The following is a 22,269-nucleotide window of genomic DNA, read 5'->3' on the forward strand; positions in this document are numbered from 1 at the left end:
CCCTCCTCTCCCACCACCCGCGCCCAGCCCCGCCCATCCCCGCCTTTTCCCCTAGCCTGCTCCGCCCCTCCTCTCGCACTTCCCGCGCCCAGCACTTCCTGGCCCCGCCTTTTCCCCTCGCCCGCCCCGCCCCTCCTCTCGCACCACCCGGGCCTAGTACTGCCCGGCCCCGCCCCTTCCCGTCGCCCGTCCCGCCCCTTCTCTCGAGCCTCAGCGCTCAGCATCGCCCGGACCCCCTCTTCCCTTCGCCCGCCTCGTCCCGCCCCTCCCCTTCGCCGCCATCCCGCCCCTCCCCTTCGCCCCCGTCCCGCCCTCCCCTTCGCCCCCGTCCCTCCGCGCGTGCGATTTTCGCCTTCGAGCGCGTGCCCGCATCTGCTGTCGGACCGGCGGAAGACCAGCCCAGAGGCGGAGTAGGGCCGTCGCACCTTGGTGACGTCGTGCCGCCGGCGCGGGCGGGTGACGCGGCTGGGCCCGTTGTCTGTGTGTGGGACTGAGGAGCCCCGGGGGCGGTGGGGGCTCCCTTTGGGGGCAGCGGTGGGGCGGGAGGGCCTGGACATGGCGTTGAGGGGCTGCCCCGCGGGAAGATGAATAAGGGCTGGCTGGAGCTGGAGAGCGACCCAGGTGAGGAGGGGACCGGGAGGGCCATGGGCTGGGGAGGCCGGATGGGCCCGGGACGCGCCTGCCTGACCATCACCCCCTCCTCTTGTCTCCCCACCCAGGCCTCTTCACCCTGCTCGTGGAAGATTTCGGTAAGAGCCCCTTCTCCCTGCCGGACCGGGATTGTGGGGGCCCAGCCCTGCGCCCTCACTCATCAGGGGCTGTCCTTCCCTACCGCTTTCCTTTCCCCATCGCAGGTGTCAAAGGGGTGCAAGTGGAGGAGATCTACGACCTTCAGAGCAAATGCCAGGGGTGAGTGGCTGTACACCAGGGCTGCCCCTTACATCCAGAGTGCTGGGGAAGGTCCCAGAGAACAGGGCCCCTTAGGGAAGGCAGTGCCAGGAACCCTACGTTGTAAAGTCTCACATAAAGAAGCAGCCTTGAGCTCTGAGTGCCCGCTCCTGATCAAACTGATACTTTCTTTTCTCCCAATCTTCTTAGCGCTTCCCTTTTTGTAGCAGCCCCCTCCCCACCCCTAAGCATCCTTTGGTTCAGCTGCTTTCCTGGTCTTGCAGCGGGAAGACCCAGGTCACACAATGGCTTTTGTGCAGTTGTGTAATGTGTTAATTTCAGTGTGCCCATGTGTGTCTGGCTTTAATTCTAACACAAAGTCATCCTCTATGGATTGGTTGGGGTGATAAGGCCCCTCCTGGGTGCCCACACTTAGAGTCTTGTCCCAGTGGTCCTGCAGAATAGAGGTGTAAGAGAGTAGCAACAGTAGCAACCGTGACTGAACCAAGAAGTCTACTTTAATTTCCTGGAACAAAAGAGATTAGTGTGGGTGTTCATTTGCTTTCCTGACTGCATTGGGGCCCACAAGTGAGAAGGAGTGCCTCAGTTCCTCACCAGAGTTTTTGTTCTCGTCTTACTTTGTGTTCCTACCTTGTCCCATCCTTGGCCCTCAGTTCCAGCTTTTCTTCTCGTACCCAGAACCATAGACTTCATAAGGAGACTGGGTGGACTCCTGGAGCATCACAGCCCGAAGCTTATGCTTTGCTCTGCCTGTGGCAGGCCTTTCGTGTGTGAGGGCACAAGGCCACTTCAGACCCAGTGTTGGGAAGTAGCCAGGGGAGAGTTGGGATCACAGCAAGGACACCTGAGTGATGACGCAGTGCAAAGGATTAATGGGAGAAAGAAGGGAATGCTGATTGCCTTCTCCCCTTTCGCTGATCTGGCTCTGCCCCTTACTTCCCCCAGCCCTGTATATGGATTTATCTTCCTGTTCAAATGGATCGAAGAGCGCCGGTCCCGGCGAAAGGTCTCTACCTTGGTGGATGATACGTCCGTGATTGATGATGATATTGTGAATAACATGTTCTTTGCCCACCAGGTCTGCTGGACTCTGTGTTTTGTTTGGAGGGTGGGATGCTGCCATTTTTTTGCTGGGGAAGTGGAAATGGAGGAAGACAGGAGGAGGAGATAGGCAGATTCTAGGGGCGGTAGCTACAGAAATCCTCTGGCAGAAGGAACTGAGCTCTAATTCATTAAAGGGAACAGTTTTAGAGTAGGGGGGTGTCTGAGTCTACTCTCTGTGTCCTCAGATATCCAGTCGGTATTTGGTAGGTGCTTGTTAATAAACGTTAGGCAAAGATGAAGGGAGCTGAGAAGGGGAGTTGTCCAGATATGACTGACCTGCTGTGGATCCCCATTCTTGATGTATATGGGCTTGGGGCTTGCAGTGAGGGGTGCTGTGTATGGGTGACTATTCTTGGTTTCACAGCTGATACCCAACTCTTGTGCCACTCATGCCTTGCTGAGTGTGCTCCTGAACTGCAGCAACGTGGACCTGGGACCCACCCTGAGTCGCATGAAGGACTTCACCAAGGGCTTCAGCCCTGAGGTAAGCTGCAGTGCCTTCATCCTGGCTCACAGCCAACTGGGCAGATCTGACCCTGAGGGCCACTGGGAATGCTATCACATGATATTGGGTACTATTAGGCTGTTTCTTTTTCAAATGATCGTTTATATTACATCTGACTCTTAAATAGTGTAAGGCCATTGTTTTTAGGCGCAGTTGTGGCGAAAGGAGACAGGCCTAGGGAGGGAGGAGACTTTCCTTAAGTCACACCATGTCAGAACCTTCTCTGTCAGGACTTTTCCTCTCAGGCCATGTTGCTTCCTAGTGTCCACTAATTACCATGCAAGGCCAGCACAGTCCATCTCTTTGGGACTCCAGAGCTCTTTTCTGCCCCCACCAGCCCTTTAAGAAAGTTTGTCTGTGTTCCTTCCGATTCCTGGAATGCCTCCAGGCTGCTCTCTGAAGCTTTGCCTTCCACCCATAGTCCTACCTGAGGAGAAATTATTCTGATATGGCCTTATTTTCTTCCCCGTAGAGCAAAGGATATGCGATTGGCAATGCCCCGGAGTTGGCCAAGGCACATAATAGCCATGCCAGGTGTGTGGGAGCTGTGGGAGCTGATGTGGGGTGGGAGTAGGGGGAGTATCATTTTTTGGGCCCTGACTTTGTCTTTCCCCAGGCCCGAGCCACGCCACCTCCCTGAGAAGCAGAATGGCCTTAGTGCAGTGCGGACCATGGAGGCGTTCCACTTTGTCAGCTATGTGCCTATTACAGGCCGGCTCTTTGAGCTGGATGGGCTGAAGGTCTACCCCATTGACCATGGTAGGCACCGTGAGCTGGAGGCCTGTTGGGTGTCTCTGCCTGCCTCCTAGGGAGCTGGGGCTCAGGGACTTCTGGTATGTGGGACCCAGTGGCAGGGGTTGTGGGTACCGACACCCAGCTCTGGCTGGGGTTTCACCCTACACCATATTGCCCGACCAGCTCCTGATTCCCTGGCTCAACTGCTCTTCTCTGTCTTCCTTCCCACTCCTGGCCTACCCAAACTCAGGGTTTCCTTCTCGCTGATTCCTTGTCTTGGTCTCCACTAGGGCCCTGGGGGGAGGATGAGGAGTGGACAGACAAGGCCCGGCGGGTCATCATGGAGCGTATCGGCCTCGCCACTGCAGGGTAAGGGCCCTGTGCCTGCCCTGTTCTACTCTCTGGAGCTGTACCTACTTTGGGAGGGACAGAGAGTATCCAGGTGATTTGTAAATTGCGAGGCCATATGGTGAATCTGGCAAGATCAGGCTTAGATCATGGGCTCTCAACTTGTTGTCTTTATTTCCTGCCTGGGCTGCCTGTGGCCTGCTCCTGGGTGGGCTCGGGGAGGGGCAGGCCTCAGTGGAGCCTTAGGCAGCCCAGGTCTGCTAGTTCACTTCTGGATAGGCCCCTCATACAGCCTGTTGGAAGGTACCAGCTCAGGTGCCTGGCGTGTATGGCTAGTCGCTGCCTGCCTGTTGGGGTGGGGCCTATACCTACAGCTGCAGGTGTGACTGCAGGGAGCCCTGCCAGGATATCTGCCTCAACCTGATGGCGGGGCCGGGGCAGGAGCTGCTCTCACGGCTGCGGCTGTGACTGCAGGGAGCCCTACCACGACATCCGCTTCAACCTGATGGCAGTGGTGCCCGACCGCAGGATCAAGTATGAGGCCAGGCTGCACGTGCTGAAGGTGAACCGTCAGACAGTACTAGAGGCTCTGCAGCAGGTAGGTGCCCTTTCTCCCTGGCCTCTGCCCAGCCCAACCCTCCCTGCATTCCTCCTCCCTTCCCCCACAGCATTTGTCTCTGATTAGCGAACATACGCTCTTGTAGATCTGGGCTTCAGCTAACCACATCTTTTCTTTGCCCCCGTTGTGGGAAAGGTGGGACTTGGAGTGGCGAGGGAGAATAGCTTCTAAAAGGTAGTTTGGGTTTGGGTGTTTTATTTCCCTGTGAGTGAATGGGTAGAGCCAAGGCCATTATTCCTTTAGGTCCTCAGCCCTTAGCTATTTAAGGTAGAAGCCCAGGTGTACCCTTTCTCCTCTGAGCCCTGTATTCTGTTGTTAGCTGATAAGAGTAACACAGCCAGAGCTGATTCAGACCCACAAGTCTCAAGAGTCACAGCTGCCTGAGGAGTCCAAATCAGCCAGCAACAAGTCCCCACTGGTGCTGGAAGCAAACAGGGCCCCTGCAGCCTCTGAGGGCACCCACACAGGTACTGGGGGGTTTGGGACCTCTTGTGGGCCTCAGAGCCACCCCCTAATGTCTGGCGTGGGAGGCCTAAGCAGGGAGAGTCTTTTTCTGGGGATGTCCTTGGGCAGTGTTCTTCCCCCGTCAGAAGGTGGAGGGAAAGCAGTCCTTCCCTAAAGAAAGGCACCTGTAAAGGGCCGCTGTTACCACAGGCCCCTGGGCTCTTCTCTGTAATGTACACTCCCTTTCTTGTTTTCTCTAGAGGCGGTTTTTTTTTTTTTTTTTTTCTGCCTCTTTTTTCCCATCTAATTCTTTGCTCTGTCTCATTGCGGGATCATGACTTAGAGCTTGCTGACTCCCATTGCACCAGCTGGCTTGGCTGTTCTTCTCTGGGAGGTGCTGTTTCACAGGGCTGGGGAGACTGTGAGCTTTTCTTGGAGATCCTACTGGAGGTCCTGCCTGTGTTCTTGCCCTGTCTCAGATGGTGCAGAGGAGGCGGCTGGTTCATGTACACAAGCCCCATCCCACAGCCCTCCCAACAAACCCAAGCTGGTGGTGAAGCCTCCAGGCAGCAGCCTCAATGGGGTTCCCCCCAACCCCACTCCCATTGTCCAGCGGCTGCCGGCCTTTCTAGACAATCACAATTATGCCAAGTCCCCCATGCAGGTAAGCTGGGAGCACCCTTGCAGGATTCTCTACTTGATTCTCTTGAGAGCCTGCAACAGGCAATTTCCCCATGTGGTTCCTTGGTGTTCACCCTTGGCATGGCTGGGTCAAGCTGCCTGGGCCTGGGTTGCTAGGTTCCTCTGCCTGATACAAAAAGGGCCCCATAACAGCAGGAGCTTAGAGAGGCCAGGAGAGCTCCTTTGAATTTAATCTAATTACATGGCTGTGGGATTAAATGTTTAGGTCACGCTCCTTGGTACAACTTTATGGGTTGGGTTTTACTGGCAAAATAAAGGCATGTGTTTCAGGGCACTCTGTTTCTCTTAAAACTCCTCCATAGGTTTCTATGCAGTGTAAGTGGGTGGCAGCCTCCCCACAAGCCAAGGATAGGCCATGGAACACCTGGAGGGGTTCCGCTGACTCAGTCTGGAAAACCATGTTGGCTTCTCTGGCTGTGAGTGTCTAGGCTCAGCCTGCGCCGAGCAGCACTTGTTTATAACTGCCCTGGTCTTTGTCTCAGGAGGAAGAAGACCTGGCGGCAGGTGTGGGCCGCAGCCGAGTTCCAGTCCGCCCACCCCAGCAGTACTCAGATGACGAGGATGACTATGAGGATGACGAGGAAGATGACGTGCAGAACACCAACTCTGCCCTTAGGTCAGCCCAGCTTTCTAAGGCTACCAGGTTCTGGGTGCTTCAGATCCCATCCTGAATATCTCAGTCTATGTCTGAGAATGCCCTGCAGCAGATAATGTTGACCACCTGTGGAGTTTGGGGCCCTGGGGGAGGCTGGCATGATAGGGCTGACCCCAAGTCCCCAGGAAATTTTTGGTGGGCTGGGGGGTAAGGCTGAGCACATAAGCATATATCATCACCTATTGGAAGTGGCCTTTTAGCCAGGCCTTGAAGGATTGGTTGGGGCAAGGATGGAGGAGATGTGGGTGGTGGGGAGGCAGCTTTGCTGGAACACAGGGCACTGGCAGAAGGCCAGGAATGAGATGGCTGGAATAGAGGAAGTGTCTTTTGAGGACGCCTGGCTGCAGCTGACAGAACTTGATGCCAGGCTTAGCATGGCTAGTTCAAGCTGCTTGGACCAAGTATAAGGAGTTTTAGGGTCAGCCCCTGGAGGTCGGGATGTATTTAAGCCATTCTGGGTACTGCTGGGTATGGTCACCTGGCCCGTTCCCTTGCTTCACATCTTCTCGGGCCCCACAGGTATAAGGGGAAGGGAACAGGGAAGCCAGGGGCATTGAGCGGTTCTGCTGATGGGCATCTGTCAGTGCTGCAGCCCAACACCATCAACGTCTTGGCTGAGAAGCTCAAAGAGTCCCAGAAGGACCTCTCAATTCCTCTGTCCATCAAGACTAGCAGTGGGGCTGGGAGTCCAGCTGTGGCAGTGCCCACACACTCGCAGCCCTCACCCACCCCCAGCAATGAGAGTACGGACACGGCCTCTGAGATCGGCAGTGCTTTCAACTCGCCACTGCGCTCTCCCATCCGCTCGGCCAACCCGACGCGGCCCTCCAGCCCTGTCACCTCCCACATCTCCAAGGTGCTTTTTGGAGAGGATGACAGCCTGCTGCGTGTTGACTGCATACGCTACAACCGTGCTGTCCGCGACCTGGGTCCTGTCATCAGCACAGGCCTGCTGCACCTGGCTGAGGATGGGGTGCTTAGTCCCCTGGCACTGACAGGTGGGCCGTGGACTGGCTCACTGGCCACTTGGTGCACCCAGGAGGGAGGAGGGAAATGGCCAAGTGACCGCAAAGTGTCCTGCGCTCTGATGATTTTCTTGTGACCTCTCTTCCCAGAGGGTGGGAAGGGTTCCTCGCCCTCCATGAGACCAATCCAAGGCAGCCAGGGGTCCAGCAGCCCAGTGGAGAAGGAGGTTGTGGAAGCCACGGACAGCAGAGAGAAGACAGGGATGGTGAGGCCTGGCGAGCCCTTGAGTGGGGAGAAATACTCACCCAAGGTGAGCCTCCTTTGTGGTTTTCTCCTTTAATCCTGGCAGAGGATAAGGCCTGAGCTCCTCCTGCCCAGGTGCCAAGTTCTTGATTGGAACTTTGGTGTGAAGATTGGTGGCTGGAGCCATGTGCCAGAAGACTTTCTGGGTTGGGTGGTGGCAGGGGCCTCCATAGGCATGGACTCGCTGCTCATCCTTGCCTCTAGCTGCCTATTGCTCGTGGGGCTTTGTTGCTGGCCCGCCCCCATCAGAGGTGCAATGCTGGGTTTTGGCAGGAGCTGCTGGCACTGCTAAAGTGTGTGGAGGCTGAGATTGCAAACTATGAGGCGTGCCTCAAGGAAGAGGTAGAGAAGAGGAAGAAGTTCAAGGTGGGTGATTTCTCCAGTTGCCTGATCTGGCCTCTCCCGAGGTCCGCTGGTGGCTGCTCTGGCAAGATTGGCTTCAGTGCTCTCAGCCTTCTTCTCTCTTACAGATTGATGACCAGAGAAGGACCCACAACTATGATGAGTTCATCTGCACCTTTATCTCCATGCTGGCTCAGGAAGGTGAGGGGATGCGCTGCTGTCTTAACTGGAATGCCCTGCTGAGGGTGGTGTCCTTCAGCTCCCCTCTGGCCTCTCCTGAGGCTTGAGCAGACCTTGGGGCACAGGGAGGGCCATGAGAGCCTCAGCTCCTGGCCTGAGGCAGCCAGCACCTGCTCAAGGGTCTCTACCTCTTTGCAGGCATGCTGGCCAACCTAGTGGAGCAGAACATCTCCGTGCGGCGGCGCCAAGGGGTCAGCATCGGCCGGCTCCACAAGCAGCGGAAGCCTGACCGGCGGAAACGCTCTCGCCCCTACAAGGCCAAGCGCCAGTGAGGACTGCTGGCCCTGACTCTGCAGCCCACTCTTGCCGTGTGGCCCTCACCAGGGTCCTTTCTTGCCCCACTTCCCCTTTTCCCAGTATTACTGAATAGTCCCAGCCAGAGAGTCCAGGCCCTGGGAATGGGAGGAACCAGGCCACATTCCTTCCATGGTGCCCTGAGGCCTGACACGGCAGATCAGCCCCGTAGTGCTCAGGAGGCAGCATCTGGAGTTGGGGCACAGCGAGGTACTGCAGCTTCCTCCACAGCCGGCTGTGGAGCAGCAGGACCTGGCCCTTCTGCCTGGGCAGCAGAATATATATTTTACCTATCAGAGACATCTATTTTTCTGGGCTCCAACCCAGCATGCCACCATGTTGACATAAGTTCCTACCTGACTATGCTTTCTCTCCTAGGAGCTGTCCTGGTGGGCCCAGGTCCTTGTATCATGCCATGGTCCCAACTACAGCGTCCTAGCTGGGGGCCTAGGTGGGTCCTGGGCTCTGGGTCCTGCTGCTGTAGCCCCAGCCACCAGCCTGTCCCTGTTGTAAGGAAGCCAGGCCTTCTCCATTCCTCTTAGGAGAGTGCCAAACTCAGGGACCCAGCACTGGGCTGGGTTGGGAGTAGGGTGTCCCAGTGGGGTTGGGGTGAGCAGGCTGCTGGGATCCCATGGCCTGAGCAGAGCATGTGGGAACTGTTCAGTGGCCTGTGAACTGTCTTCCTTGTTCTAGCCAGGCTGTTCAAGACTGCTCTCCACAGCAAGGTTCTGGGGCTCTTCGCCTTCAGTGTTGTGGCCCTAGCAATGGGCCTAAATTAGGCTCTAGGTCTCTGTCCCTAGAGCTTGAGGCTCAGAAGAGCCTCTGTCCAGCCCCTCAGTATTACCATGTCTCCCTCTCAGGGGTAGCAGAGACAGGTAGCAGCTGTACCCTAGCCTGCTTATAGGAAGCTGGCACCGCTCAGCTCTTCCTGCTACTCCAGCTTCCTCAGCCTCTGCAAGGCACTCAGGGTGGGGGACAGCAGGATCAAGACAACCAGTTGGAGCCCCTGTGTTCCGGAGGGCCTGATGCCAAGGGGTAATGGGCCCAGCAGTGCCTCTGGAGCCCAGGCCCCAACACAGCCCCATGGCCTCTGCCAGATGGCTTTGAAAAAGGTGATTCAAGCAGGCCCCTTTATCTGTACATAGTGACTGAGTGGGGGGTGCTGGCAAGTGTGGCAGCTGCCTCTGGGCTGAGCACAGCTTGACCCCTCTAGCCCCTGTAAATACTGGATCAATGAATGAATAAAACTCTCCTAAGAATCTCCTGAGAAATGAACCCTCCTGTGGTTGCTGGCCTGAGATATGGAGGCTGGGCTAGACGTGTGTGGTGGGAGGGAGGGCCTTACTAGACCTTGTGGGCCCAGGGCCCTGGGACCAGAAAGGTAAGAAGTAGATGATCCTTGAGTGTCCAGCTGTCTTGGGCCAGATATCCTTGGAATCCTAGGCCTGGGATTTAGGACCTGAGCTGAGGAGGGGCTTCAGGTGGACTGTAGACAGGGTGCACTTGCTGGGGAGAGGGCCATGGCTTTCACCAAATCTGTGGCTTTGCAACCTGGAGAGGTGCTGGGACTCTGGGTCAAAGAGGCAGGGCTGCCTCTAATCTAATCTCGCGTGGTGTGTTCTCCCTGGGAGGGTGCTGGGCATCTCTTCCTTGTTGCGTTTGGACAGGTAAAGCAGGTCAAAGCTGCCACCTCTGTTCTGCTCTCCTCTGCTGACTGCATCGTCTGCTGAGGCTGCTGCAGCCCCTCACCAGCCCCCTGGCAGTGAGTCCTGCAGAGGGGTCCTCATGCAAGCAGCTAAGGCACAGCTGGACTGCTTAGAAAATTCGGCTTTAATGGCCCCAGTCCTTCTGAGTCTAGTAGTCCAGGGCACAGATGAGGGCCACACCACGCTTTATCCAGTGTCGCTGGGGCTGATGGGTGGGGATCTCCACAGCAATGACATAGTTGGTAGAGTGTCCTGTGGTTGACAGTGTTCCTGGAATGGGCAAGGAAGGGGACGGGTTAGGTCATGCGCTATTACTACTAGAGCAAGGATAGCGTAGGGGCAGGGCAGTGGGCAGACTAAGCCGAGGACAGGGAGGGGGCCCTGACCCAAGAGGAAGCCTGCCTGGTGAGGGGGTCTGGCCAGGGTTCAAGCCTCCCCAGGGTTACTGTATTGGGGACTGAAGATAGGGATGGCAGAGTTGATGCCACTTTTCATTCTCTGATGGACCCAGTCCAGACAAGTTCCTGCCCTGGGCCTCAGTTACCCCTCTGAACTCCCAATGACAGGCTGGGGCTTGTAGGCTCTTGGGGCCCAAGGTGGGCCTGCTGAGGGAGGCATGTAGGATAGGAGTTCAGGGGTGCTCCCCACAGCCAGATGGCAGGCCTTGGGCATTAACCTGCCTGCTGCTTGCTGGCTTGGCCCAAATCTCTATTGTCCTTCCTTATTCAGCTAACCTGGATAAGTGACTGGCTTGGGCTGGGCTGGGTTAGTCCTGGGTCCCCGCCCATAGTGTAGGCTCCTGTCCCAGGCCTCATACCAGCACGAGTCAGTGTCTTGTAGATGGGGCACAGGTAAAAGTCCTGGTCCTGGGCCTTGCGGTTGGGTGTTGGCAAGAGCCAGATAACGGCCATCTCTGTGTACAGCTCCTTGGGCCGAGACTCGGCCAGCTGGAAGGCCTCTGGATCCCAGCGGGCACCTTCCAGGAATAATCCATGGATATAGCACCCTACTTGGGGTCTTTGTGTTAACTCCGATGGTGCCTCAAACATCACCTGTGGGTAGACACAGACACACCCCACACACATAACAATACCCAGAATCTGGGTTAGGAGGCACAAAACTCCCTTCTGAGAGAGCTGCCTAATGCTGCCTGCCTGCCCATCATCATGTACCTACCACTTTAGCCCATGGCCTGTGGTCTGTACCCTGCCCCTGTGGATTTCTGATGGACCCAGCCCAGACCCGTTCCTGGGACTCACAGCCTCTTCTGGCTTGGGTCTTTCCATGCCCTGGCTTAGGGGTTCCCCAACTGCCAACCGACCGTGGCCTCAGAGCCTCTCCTCCCTGGGCTGTACCCTAGCCTGTCACCTGACCTGGCCCTGGCTGTGCCCAGACCTTGAAATCAAAGGAGATGGTGTCGATGGAGATGACAAATTTGCGGGCAAAATTCTGCAGAGTGCCTGTTAAGAAAGCCTGGGGGAAGAAGAAGCCACTGATCCAGAAGACAGCTGGGATGCCACCTTGGATCCAGGCCTGCAGAAAGTCCAGGCGTTGCAGCAGGTCCATGACCCATGAGGACAGAGGCTTCAGCGATGGGTAGGCCTTGGCACTCCAGAGCTCAGGCACAGTATTGTTGTACAGGCTGGCAGCCATCAGCTCCAGCTGAGAGGACATCACAACCAGCCCCCTGAGTGCCTTGAGCAGGTCTTGCAGTGTCTGTGTGATCACCTGCAGCAGCCGATTGTACCTGTGAGGCCAGTGGCAAGAGAATAGGTAGTGGGCTGGGGTCACGTGGCAGTAGCTATGCTCCCCAGCTCAAGGCCACAGACTGAAAAACAATGGCAAAACATAGAGGCTAAGAGCAGAGAGCTGGGTCAGGTGGCCTGGGTACAAATCCCAGCTCTGGCCCTTAGCAAATGTGTGAACTTGGACTTGGATAGCTTACTGAACATTTTGGGGTCACAGTTTACTGGTCTACAAAATGTGAATAATAAAAATACGGCTGAGTTGGCTGGGTGTGGTGGCTCATGCCTGTAATCCCAGCACTTCGGGAGGCTGAGGCAGGCAGATCATGAGGTCAGGAGATCGAGACCATCGTGGCCAACATGGTGAAACCCCGTCTCTATTAAAAATACAAAAATTAGCTGGGCGCGCTAATTAGGTGGTGTGCGCCTATAGTCCCAGTTTTTTTTTTTTTTTTTTTTTTGAGACGGAGTCTCGCTCTGTCACCCAGGCTGGAGTGCAGTGGCGCAATCTCGGCTCACTGCAAGCTCCGCCTCCCGGGTTCACGCCATTCTCCTGCCTCAGCCTCTCCGAGTAGCTGGGACTACAGGTGCCCGCCACCACGCCCGGCTAATTTTTTTTTTTTGTATTTTTAGTAGAGACGGGGTTTCACCGTGGTCTCGATCTCCTGACCTCGTGATCCGCCCGCCTCGGCCTCCCGAAGTGCTGGGATTACAAGCGTGAGCCACCGCGCCCGGCCTATAGTCTCAGTTACTCAGGAGGCTGAGGCAGGAGAATCGCTTGAACCCGGGAGGTGGAGGTTGCAGTGAGCTGAGATCATACCGCTGCACTCCAGCATGGCAACAGAGAGAGACTCCGTGTCAACAACAACAAAAAATAGCTGAGTTAGAGGATGTGTAGCACTTGACATGGCACCTGGCCCATAGTAACTCCTGTTGTCATTTCTCTACAGTCCAGTGGCCGATGACTTGGGGCGGGGGTGTGGTGGGGTGATTACCTAATGACCTCTTGTACTAGCACTGTGTTCATTGATTCCTCATACAGCACTGGGTACTTGGCCATCACCCATTGCAAGTTGATAGGCTCAGGCACCTTGAGCAGAATGTTTTGGGTGACGTCCTCCACTATCTGCAGGGGCAAAGGAACACTGTGGGGTCAAGGCTGGGCCCTCTTATCCCCTGTGGGATTCCACATGCACAGGGCTCCTTCCCACAGGGTAGTGGGCAGGATGGTGAAGCCCAGCCCGTCCAGCCCTTGGGCCCCTTCCTCTGACACCACCCACCTCCTCCCGGCCCTGGCTGCCTGCAGAAGATGATTTGGGTTGCAGCTGGATAATGGTGCCCAGGAGGGCGAACGTCTCGTTCTGGGCAAAGGTGATGTTGGCATTGTCATGCAGGCCAAAGATCTCAGGCATATCATTGAGTGGGAGGCTCCTGATGTAGGAGAGGTAGCCCTAGGAGAGAGGAGACCAACATGGAAGCCCCTGGCTTGCTCTGCCCCAGCCTTCAGAGTTACCCGCCAATGGAGCACATCCCCACTTGTCACTCCTGCTTATTACCCTTATGCATGTCCCTGCTCTTGGGACTCCAGGCCTCCGAGGCACTGTGTGGCGTGGCCCTTGCTTCCCTCCCAGTCCCCCTGTTACTGCCATCCATTCCCTGCTCCTCTATTCAGTGGCCCAAATTTGTCAGGCTCCTTCCTGCCACAGGCCCTTTGCACTGATGACCCACACAACCCAGCCCCGGCTCATGGCTTCTCCTCACACATCTTAAGGGAAGCATCCTTTCTGTGGCAGCCTTCCCTGACTGCGGAGTCTGGGCCTGGTTACCGCCTTGGAGGAGCTGCCCCAAGCCTTCACTGAGTGATTCCACCCAGGGAGTGGCTGACCAGGAGTTCACTCACAAAGGCGAGCCCCAGCGGGCAGGGCCTGACTCCCTCGCCAAGGCTGTCTTTGTGGGATGGGATGGATTGATTGATGAAAAGACAGCTGATGGAGGGTGGGGGCTGCGTCTCCTCCCACCCAGCACCAAGGTGCTCATGGTACCCCAGAACCCCACAGCCTGGCAGGCCCCTCCTGTGCAGCCCTTTGGGCTAGACTCACGTGGAGGTCGTAGGTGGGCGGGATCTGGTGGTAGATGCCCGAGGCGCTGTAGCTGTGCTCAGGGGAGAGCACGTCAGGGTTGTAGAAGTCCTCTAGGATGTTCATGATGCAGCGCCGGTCCCAGTCATCAGTGACACGGCCCCCGTAATTGATCTCCCCTGCCGTGTACCTGAGGACCTATGGGGTGGGTGGGTGAGGGCTCCCTTAAGTGCCCAGTCTCCCAGGCCCCAGTCTGCCCCAGGCCCACCTTGTAGGGGATGTCATCATATTCGTCCAGGAACATCTTGAGCTGGCTGATGCAGATGCGCAGATCTCCGTCCGTGAACTCATAGGGGATGTTGAAGCCCAGGGGCCCAAACTTACGGCGCTCCAGGGCGTTCCCATGGAACAAGCACAGAGACAGCAGCAGAGACTTGAACTCCATCACCTGGGGGAGGTGGGAGGCAGGGGAGGTGAGGAGCGGGGACAGGGGGCAGGTAGGGTGGGCCTGCACCAAGTGTGCCTCACCTTGTGGCAGCAGTTGAGGAAGTCTTCACCAAGGCTACTGTAGGACTTCAGCAGGTTGGCCTTGACACCGCGTGGCGGCTCAATGGTTATCTTGGAGCCGTTCTGCAGGATGGACACTGGGAACTTGTTGCTGGGCAGGCTGGTGAGCCAGAGGCGGAAGTCCCTGTGTACCTGGTGGCCATGACTCCACGTGAGCATTCAGACCCATACCTGGTGGCCACCCTGACACCAGGCTCCCTCCTGCCCGGGGACCCTGAGGTAGGTCAAGCGAGGCTGCACAGACAACTGGTTAAGAATTGGGCTTTTGGCCGGGCGCGGTGGCTCACATCTGTAATCACAGCACTTTGGAAGGCCAAGGCAGGCGAATCACGAGGTCAGGAGTTCGAGAACAGCCTGGCCAACATGGTGAAACCCCGTCTCCACTAAAAATACAAAAAATTAGGTGGGCATAGTGGCGGGCTACTACCAGCTACTCGGGAGGCTGAGGCAGAAGAATCGCTTGAACCGGGAGGTGGAGGTTGCAGTGATCTGAGATTGCACCACTGCACTCCAGCCCCGGTGACAGAGTGAGACTCCGTCTGAAAAAAAAAAAAAAAGGGGCGGGCGGGGGGGGCTTTGGCAAGTCCCAGGTCACGGTCTGTGCTGGGTGTCCCTGGACAAGTCACATCACCACTTGTACAGGTAACTGGGGGTGGGGGTAGATTGAGAGGATTAATGACATCGATGTGTGGCACATGTCAGTTGCTGAGCACTTGCTACGTGCTGGAGGCTGGGCGGAGTGCTTTGCATGATTCTCTTATTTCTGCCTCATTAGTCCCCGATGGATGCAGAGGAGGCCCCACTGGGTCTGTGATGCGCAGGGCAACACACCTTGTCGGGGTTGATGTGCTCGATGAGGCGTTCTAGGGCTGGCATCCAGCTTGGTGCCAGGTGGCAGTTCTGGAAGAAGACCCATTTGCCCCTCTCTATGGAGCTGCGCATCATGGCTTCTGCCCGAGGGCCCTGCAGGGGCAGGAGCACTGAGCAGGGGGGCCAGCTGGCCCACCTCCCAGCCCACTCACTTCCTCCCTGCCTAGCCCTGACCTGCCCCTGGCCCAGGGAGATGGCAGAGAGCTTTTTGGAGAACTTCATTTCTTCGGCAAACTTGTAGAGGTCGGCAGCAGGGTCTGTGCCGGGTGACAGCACAAAGATGAGGGGTGTAGTGGAGTTGGAGTCTTTGAACACCACTGACAGGTTGGCTGTCTGCAAGGGCAGGGGGAGATGCTGAGACCACCTGGGGCTACAGAGAGATCAGGGCAAGGGAGGGGGATCTGGGGTTCTCAGAGTGGTCCCCAGTGGGCTTCCTGGTGGGGGCTGGAAACTCTCAGAGCCTTTAGGGAGCAAGCAGGGGTCCTGGCCTGGCCAAGTAGTCTATCCAGATGCAGCCAGGGCCCTGAGACCCAGGGTGGGGACAAGCTCAAGGTGCCAGTCCTGCCAGGGTTCCACCACTTGCCTGGGGCTCAATGAAGCGTGGCTCCAGGTTGGTGGCCACAAAGTCCTGCATGGCGTTGGTAACCTTGTCCCCGCGGAGGCAGCGGAGGACTAGCAGCTTCTGAAACTGGTCTAGGTACTGGTCCCAGATGCCAGGCAAAGGCTCCCTGCAACAGTGGCCCACACCTCCCTGAGAGCCAGCCTGTTGGAAGGAGGTTGGTGGCCCCAGGGATTTGGCCGGCTGGACAGCTGGGGAGAGTGGGCTATCCCTGGGGTATGGCACTGGGGGCACAGAGGAGATGTGGCCACAGCCACAGGGCAACCCTGGGTGGCCCCTTAGAGAAGGCTCCCAGACAAGACTTTCCTAGGGACTCGTCCCCTCAATGGGCTCATCCTGCCATATTCTGGGGCCCAGCTAACCGGTGGGGCTCAAGGCTGTCGAAGATGACCCGGAATTCTGAGAGGTGCTTCACGAAGTCGGAAGAGAAGGAGGAAAATGTTGGCAGGTTCGAGAGTGCTAGGATGTCTTGCCAGGCCCGGTCTGACAGCCAGTCCGGTGCCGGATTCTCAGTCATGATCTGGATGGAGCCCCCGGACAGGAGGTGGCGCCACTCACTCTGGCAGAGGACAGGAGGAGGTTGATGCTCAGGCCCTGGCCAGCTCCTCCTGCTCTGGGCACCCCCACCCAGTAGTGCCTCTCCAACCACCCTCACCTGGAGAAACTGAGTCTCCCTTAGGGGTGGTAGTCAAACAGGTCTGGGTTAGTGTTCCCACCCTGCCTTTTCCTGGCTGTGTGCCCTTAGGGCAAGAGATGTGACTTCTCTGGGCCTCTGCCTCCTCATTTGGGAGTAGAAAGAATCAGAAGGCTGACTGCTTCCCAGGCCAGAGTCCTGTGCCAGGCACGCAGTTAGGGCTCTGACAGTGGGGGCTGTCACTCTCACTGTCTCAGCAGGGCTTTCCGCTGCACCACGAAATGCGTAGGGCTTCATGAGAGTGTGAGTTCCTGGCCAAGCAGGTGTGGGAGGCTCAGGACAGTCCGTCCCTGGGGACAGTCTTCGTGCTCACCAGCACACTCAAGGCTCGAAAAGGCCTGTGCTCACAACATTGGCCTTCTTGAACCTTGAGCCATTGGTTGGAGCACAATTAACCCAGGGTCTTCTGGCTCTTTTTATTTATTTATTTATTTTGAGACAGAGTCTTGGCTCTGTCTTCCAGGCTGGAGTGCAGTGGCACGATCTCAGCCCACTGCAACCTCCACCTTCTGGGTTTAAGCGATTCTCCTGCCTCAGCCTCCTGAGTAGCTGGGATTACGGGCGTGCACCACCACACCCAGCTAATTTTTGTATTTTTAGTAGAGATCAGGGTGGTCTTGAACTCCTGGCCTCAAGTGATCCACCTGCCTCGGCCTCCCAAAGTGCTGGGATTGCAGGCGTGAGTCACCGTGCCCGGCCCTGGCTGCTTTTAATCAAGGAATTGTGTTTCCTCTGCCCCTTTGCTCTTGTGGTGCCTTCATGCCTGGCTTTCCCTTTCCTTCTACCCTGTTCTCAGGCCCTGCCACAGGGCCACCCCTCAGGCAGTCTGTCCTAGGCGTCTCTGCCAGCACCTGGTTGATTTTGCCCTCGTTCATCATGATGCGAACACACAGCAGGAAGGCAAACATCAGCTTGTGCTTCTCAAAGAGGCTGCGGCAGACGTTGCTATAGAGGCTGTAGGTCAGGTAGCGGTTGATGTTGGAGATGCGCTTCTTCAGGTTGTCTGTGGAGTGGAGAAGTGATGGCAGCGCGGGGAGGTGAGAGGAAGGAAGAGCCCCAGGGTCCAGCCCAGCCTAGCCAGTCTCCCCAGCAGCCGTAGGGGCAGCCTGGGCCTCCCCTTGGGCACTTGGTGTTCCCAGTGAAGGGGCTCGGAGGAGGGTAGGCGTGCTGTGTGCATTCTTATGTATTGTGAGTCTAAGAGGAGAGTGTATGCCAGTGAACACAGTTGTGAGTTTGTGTGTGCCCCACAGTGGAAATGTGTCCACATGGGTCATATTTGTGCAGGGTAGGAGCCTGGCATGCCGGTGCTACCTGCTCTCTCTGAGTTGGCGATGCCCGAGAGGAAGATGTTGAGAAACCACTCAAGGGAGTACTGGTACATGGGGTCCACGTTGGCCAGGTCGGACACACAGAAGAAGAGGATCTGGGTGCGGACGGCCACGGGTATGTACTCCATGCGCGTCAGGTCGATGTCCTTCTCCGTCTGCTCTGCAATCCTGACTTTGGCCTGTGGTTGCAGTGGGTGGGGGGAGGGGTCAAACAGCAGAAGGCAGGGGGTTTGGGGGGCAGGCCTAGGGCAGGCAGGGAGAGGTGGGGGGCATGCCCGGGGCAGGTGGGTGGGCAGGCAGCAGCTGACCTGGATCTCAGCAGCCTTCATCTTGGAGGCTTCTAGCACCTTGATGAGTTCCATGTCATCTACAGGGTTGCCCTCGGAGGAGCTGAGCCGGTACAGGATCTGGTCCTCAATGTCCTTCAGCTCCTGGCGCATCTTGGCATTACTGATAATCAGCTGGTTCTTGGCCTCCTCCAGGTCGGGTCGCTCTTCTGCCACTACCTGGCCCAGCAGCTGGTCCTCTAGGCCACTGCCGGGGGGTAGGGGACACCAAGTCTGTAATACCTGGTGGGCCCTGGAGGGCCAGCCGTGAACCTGCTCACCTATCCACCTGTGCTTCTGGGGCTCCAAGAGCCCAGCATCCTTGCCAGTGTTGGCCTAGGAGGCCTAGCCTCCATCTCAGGCTGCAGGGCTAGTGCAGAGCCTGCCTTCAAAGACATCAGTTCTCAGTGAGACCTTGGGTGGCAGCCTGGAATCCTAGAAGGGGCTGAGCAATTGGATGTGTGAGTGGCTGGGGTCTCTGGACAATACCTCCTTGGCAAGTGGGGGCTGTGATACCCAGGGCAGGCCTTCAGGGTGTTTTTGCCCCCGGCTTTGTGGAGAGGTTCACACTGACCACTGAAATGGAGGCCTTGCACAAAGCAGGCCTGTGGGCTGTGGGCTGTGTATGGATGGCCAGCGAAAACCACAGTGCCTGGGCTCGTGGCAGCAAGGATAAGAAGCAGGGCATTTGGGTTCAAGGAGCCAGAGTGTGCCCGACTCAGGGCTCTGGGTCAGCTCTGAAGATGAGGGCACAGGGCCTGGAGAGGGCTCAGCAGGAGAGAAGGGGTCCCTGGAGGAGGTGAGGCTGGTGCTAGACACAGAGGCTGGGGACCCTCACCAGGGATCTGGATGAGGTGGGGATGAAGGTTCTTAGGTGGAAACAGTGGCGGGTAGGAGGAGCTGGTGGAAGTGCTAGAAAGGCTTGGAATCTGAGTGCCTGGGGGGAAACTAGTGGAGATTTTGAGTGGGGGAAAGTCCCACTGACTCCTGACCTGGGGGTGGGGGAGGGGCAGCTGGGCAGGCAGAGCTGATGCTTGGGAGTCCCCAGGGGTGGGGGCTCACCTGGGCGACAGGGTGAAGTTGATGAGGGTGAGTTTGGTGGAGATCTCGGGCGTGTAGTGTGGGTTGGGCAGCTTGGTGGTGATGTACATCCTGAAGTCCTCATGGTAGGGGATCACTGTGTCCCCCAGCTTCAGCACCGTGTTTCCCTGCTGCTTGTACGTCTGTGGTGGGTGGGACCGGTGGGTACTGTGGCCTGAGCATCACCAGTGGGGCAGGGGAAGGGGACTGCTCTATCCAGGCCTACTGCCACTCTGCCATCACCACTGCAGACCCACCTGCTTGAGCAGCACGGGCTCCAGGGCTGGGTCTAGCTCCTCGCCCACGTTCTCCAGGAGACATGGCTTGCCAAAGCGGATGGCGTTCTCCATGCTGCGCAGGAAGTCGCGGTCACTCAACTTGAACACGTCCAGCCCATTGTCCTTCTCCTGTAAGGGAAGGGGAAAAGAAGGGGTTGCAGGGACTGAGAGCCAGCCTGAGGCTCTGTGGCTCACCACTGCCCTTGCTATGCCTGGCTGGGGTGGGGTGGTGGTGCCTGGTGGGTGGGCTCACCATGTTCTTGATCCATTTGTTGGCCTGGCTCTGAGGGTCAATGAAGTGGGTCCAGCGCTGGGAAAACTGGTTGATGACCCCGTTCTCCACTGACAGTGTGTCGTTGGGGAGGCCAGCGATCTGTGGAGAGCCAGGCGCTGGACTGGGTCAGGGCTTTCCTGCAAGCAGGGTCACTGAGGGCATCACATCTCCCGGCCTCGTGTTTCGGCTATGGACTTCCCTCTCCTTACTGCATCCCCTTGGAGGTTGGGGGCAGGTGACAATGTGGGCAATGCCTCACCCCCAGGACTCCTGCCTCTCCCTCGCTCCTGGGCTGGATACCTAACCATGGCACAGCCCCTGAGAGAGCACAGGCCCAAGGACACTGACGGCCCCAGATGGACAGAGAAACCCACAGACAGAAAGGCCCTCCTTCGCTGTGCCTTTCTGTCCTCTTGCCTACCGAGTGCTCACCTGGTGAGACCATCTTCGTACAGCCCATACCCCACTGACCCTCCTGGCCTCTGCCCACGCCTGGCCTCTGCCTACGGCCTCTTGGTTCTCTCTCTTTGCCAACTCTCCCTGCCCTTTGGAGTCTCGCTCAGATACTTCCTTTAGGAAAGCTTTCTTTTCTTTTCTTTTCTTTTCTTTTCTTTTCTTTTCTTTTCCTTTCTTTTCCTTTCCTTTCCTTTCCTTTTTTTTCTTTTCTTTTCCTTTCTTTTCTTTTCTTTCCTTTTCTTTTCCTTTCTTTTCTTTTCTTTCCTTTTCTTTTCCTTTCTTTTCCTTTCCTTTTCTTTTCCTTTCTTTTCCTTTCTTTTCTTTTCTTTCCTTTTCTTTTCTTTTCCTTTCTTTTCTTTTTTGGCAATGGCATGACCTTGGCTCACTGGAGCCTCCGCCTCCTGGGTTCATGTGATCCTCTCATCTTAGTCTCCTGAGTAGCTGGGACTACAGGCATGCACGACCATGCCTGGCAAATTTTTGAATTTTTAGTAGAGAAGGGGTTTGCCTTGTTGCCAAGACTAGTCTCGAACTTCTGGGCTCAAGCAATCCACCTGCCTTGGCCTCCCAAAGTGCTGGGATTACACTGCATCTGACCAGACAACCCTTCTAAACCCTACTGTGGACACTGTTTCTCAACCTCCACCCATTTTTTTTTTTTTTTTTTTTTTTTTGAGACGGAGTCTCGCTCTGTCACCCAGGCTGGAGTGCAGTGGCACAATCTCTGCTCACTGCAACCCCCACCTCCTGGGTTCAAGCCAATTCTCCTGCCTCAGCCTCCTGAGTAGCTGGGATTACAAGTGTGTGCCCCCACACCAGGCTAATTTTTGTAGTTTTAGTAGAGAGGGGGTTTCACGGTGTTGGCCAAGCTGGTCTCTAACTCCTGACCTCAGGTGATCCACCCACCTTGGCCTCCCAAAATGCTGGGATTACAGGCGTGAGCCATCACGCCTGGTCCATCACACTCTTAAAAGTACCCCTAATTCCTCTCCCCACATTTAGCTAGCATCTGTGCCACACTCAGCCCAGCTTTCTCCTCCTGTCCTCCCACCACCCTCTTGCTGGGCACAGGAGGGTTCAGCAGAGGCAGCTCCGAGCCAGGCCCTGGAAAGCAGGGTAGGAAAGAGGCATAAGGCTCCTGGCCCAGCCTGGACCACACTACAGGCCCTGCCTGGGCACTCCTGCCCCTGGGGTGGGCACCTGCCACGAGCGGATCTTCACAGGGTTCCCCAGCGTCCCGATTAGCGTGGGCTCGGAGGTGTGTGGGACATTGTGGCTCCTGAGCTGCTTGACCCAGCTGTCGTAGAGCACTGTGCGGTACTGGCCCTGGGGAGATGCCAGACTCAGGACCACCCCACCATGACACCCACAGAGACCTCCCAACTCCCACTAAGCCACAGTGCTTGGCAGTTGCAGAGATCTGAGCTCAGACATGGAGCCAGATACCTGCATTCTAATCCCACTTTGGGTGACTTTCTTGGCCTCCACAAACCTCAGCCCTTCATCTGTGAAACGGGCAATGCTAACGATGCCTGCCTGTAATGGCAGCTATGAGGATTAAATGGGACACAGATGGCATGTTTAGAACAGTGCCTGGCACGCAGCAAGTGCAGAAGTGTATGTTCCCACTAGCTGGCTTTTCTGGTTGTTTTGTACACTGCTGTATCCCCAGTGCTTTACAGCGCCTGGCTCAGAGAGGGAGCCTGCTAAGTGCTTGTTGAATGACTGAGTGAGCAGAGCCACCTGCAGGCTGCCTGTCATGGAGGCGAGGCCTCAAGGAGGAAGGGTCTCTTTGGGAAGGCGAGGCTGGTCAGAGACAGAGGTGGGGACTTCTTACCGTGAAGGGGCCCAGGTAGGCCACAAAGCCAGCGGCCACCAGGACATCGCCGGAGATGTTGTTGAGCATGTACTGCAGGTTCTCCACCGTCTCCTGCCAGCGCACCTTCTCATCCGACAGCCCGTTGATGAGCTGGAGGGGCAGCCCCATGGGGTGGGCTCTGGGAGGCTGGGCTAGGGGCCTGGGGCTGGCCCTACCCGCTGTAGCACCTGGGGTTGCTAGGGAGGGGGTGTGGACGGCCACCC

At 56.9% G+C, this 22,269-nt stretch overlaps 2 protein-coding genes across 5 annotated transcripts in view; one reads left to right on the forward strand and one right to left on the reverse strand.

The window, feature by feature from the left end:
• Positions 1-177: 177 nt before the first annotated feature.
• Positions 178-9,441, forward strand: BAP1 (BRCA1 associated protein 1). Of its 4 annotated transcripts, none has more exons than XM_058442395.1 (17): positions 178-621; positions 720-749; positions 855-909; positions 1,855-1,987; positions 2,378-2,497; positions 2,991-3,052; positions 3,135-3,277; positions 3,544-3,622; positions 4,076-4,199; positions 4,540-4,687; positions 5,144-5,328; positions 5,849-5,982; positions 6,541-7,019; positions 7,137-7,252; positions 7,495-7,656; positions 7,761-7,833; positions 8,011-8,291. In XM_058442395.1, the coding sequence occupies exons 1-17, from the start codon at positions 585-587 to the stop codon at positions 8,142-8,144; spliced, it is 2,214 nt and encodes a 737-aa protein (XP_058298378.1). In that variant the 5' UTR covers positions 178-584; the 3' UTR covers positions 8,145-8,291. The 4 variants fall into 4 exon arrangements, with proteins under 4 accessions (XP_058298378.1, XP_032017247.1, XP_058298379.1 ...); XM_032161356.2 differs by having other exon boundaries at positions 179-621; positions 7,137-7,297; XM_058442396.1 differs by having other exon boundaries at positions 179-621; positions 7,564-7,656.
• A 537-nt stretch (positions 9,442-9,978) lies between these two features.
• DNAH1 (dynein axonemal heavy chain 1) overlaps positions 9,979-22,269 on the reverse strand; it is an 82,058-nt gene continuing 69,767 nt past the window's right edge. Inside the window, exons 59-78 of the mRNA XM_032161363.2 lie at positions 22,025-22,156; positions 21,388-21,513; positions 19,711-19,830; positions 19,437-19,586; positions 19,162-19,322; positions 18,082-18,307; positions 17,757-17,952; positions 17,297-17,448; positions 16,114-16,310; positions 15,716-15,860; positions 15,307-15,465; positions 15,094-15,225; positions 14,224-14,394; positions 13,964-14,143; positions 13,717-13,893; positions 12,898-13,068; positions 12,613-12,743; positions 11,268-11,619; positions 10,690-10,924; positions 9,979-10,142 (exon numbers count right to left, since the gene is read on the reverse strand). Coding sequence (XP_032017254.2) covers positions 10,021-10,142; positions 10,690-10,924; positions 11,268-11,619; positions 12,613-12,743; positions 12,898-13,068; positions 13,717-13,893; positions 13,964-14,143; positions 14,224-14,394; positions 15,094-15,225; positions 15,307-15,465; positions 15,716-15,860; positions 16,114-16,310; positions 17,297-17,448; positions 17,757-17,952; positions 18,082-18,307; positions 19,162-19,322; positions 19,437-19,586; positions 19,711-19,830; positions 21,388-21,513; positions 22,025-22,156 — 3,435 coding nt within the window. The 3' untranslated portion in view covers positions 9,979-10,020. The remainder of the gene's footprint in view (positions 10,143-10,689; positions 10,925-11,267; positions 11,620-12,612; positions 12,744-12,897; positions 13,069-13,716; positions 13,894-13,963; positions 14,144-14,223; positions 14,395-15,093; positions 15,226-15,306; positions 15,466-15,715; positions 15,861-16,113; positions 16,311-17,296; positions 17,449-17,756; positions 17,953-18,081; positions 18,308-19,161; positions 19,323-19,436; positions 19,587-19,710; positions 19,831-21,387; positions 21,514-22,024; positions 22,157-22,269) is intronic.

This window comes from Hylobates moloch, unplaced genomic scaffold, assembly GCF_009828535.3.
Source record: "Hylobates moloch isolate HMO894 unplaced genomic scaffold, HMol_V3 SCAFFOLD_8, whole genome shotgun sequence".
NCBI classification, from domain to species: domain Eukaryota; kingdom Metazoa; phylum Chordata; class Mammalia; order Primates; family Hylobatidae; genus Hylobates; species Hylobates moloch.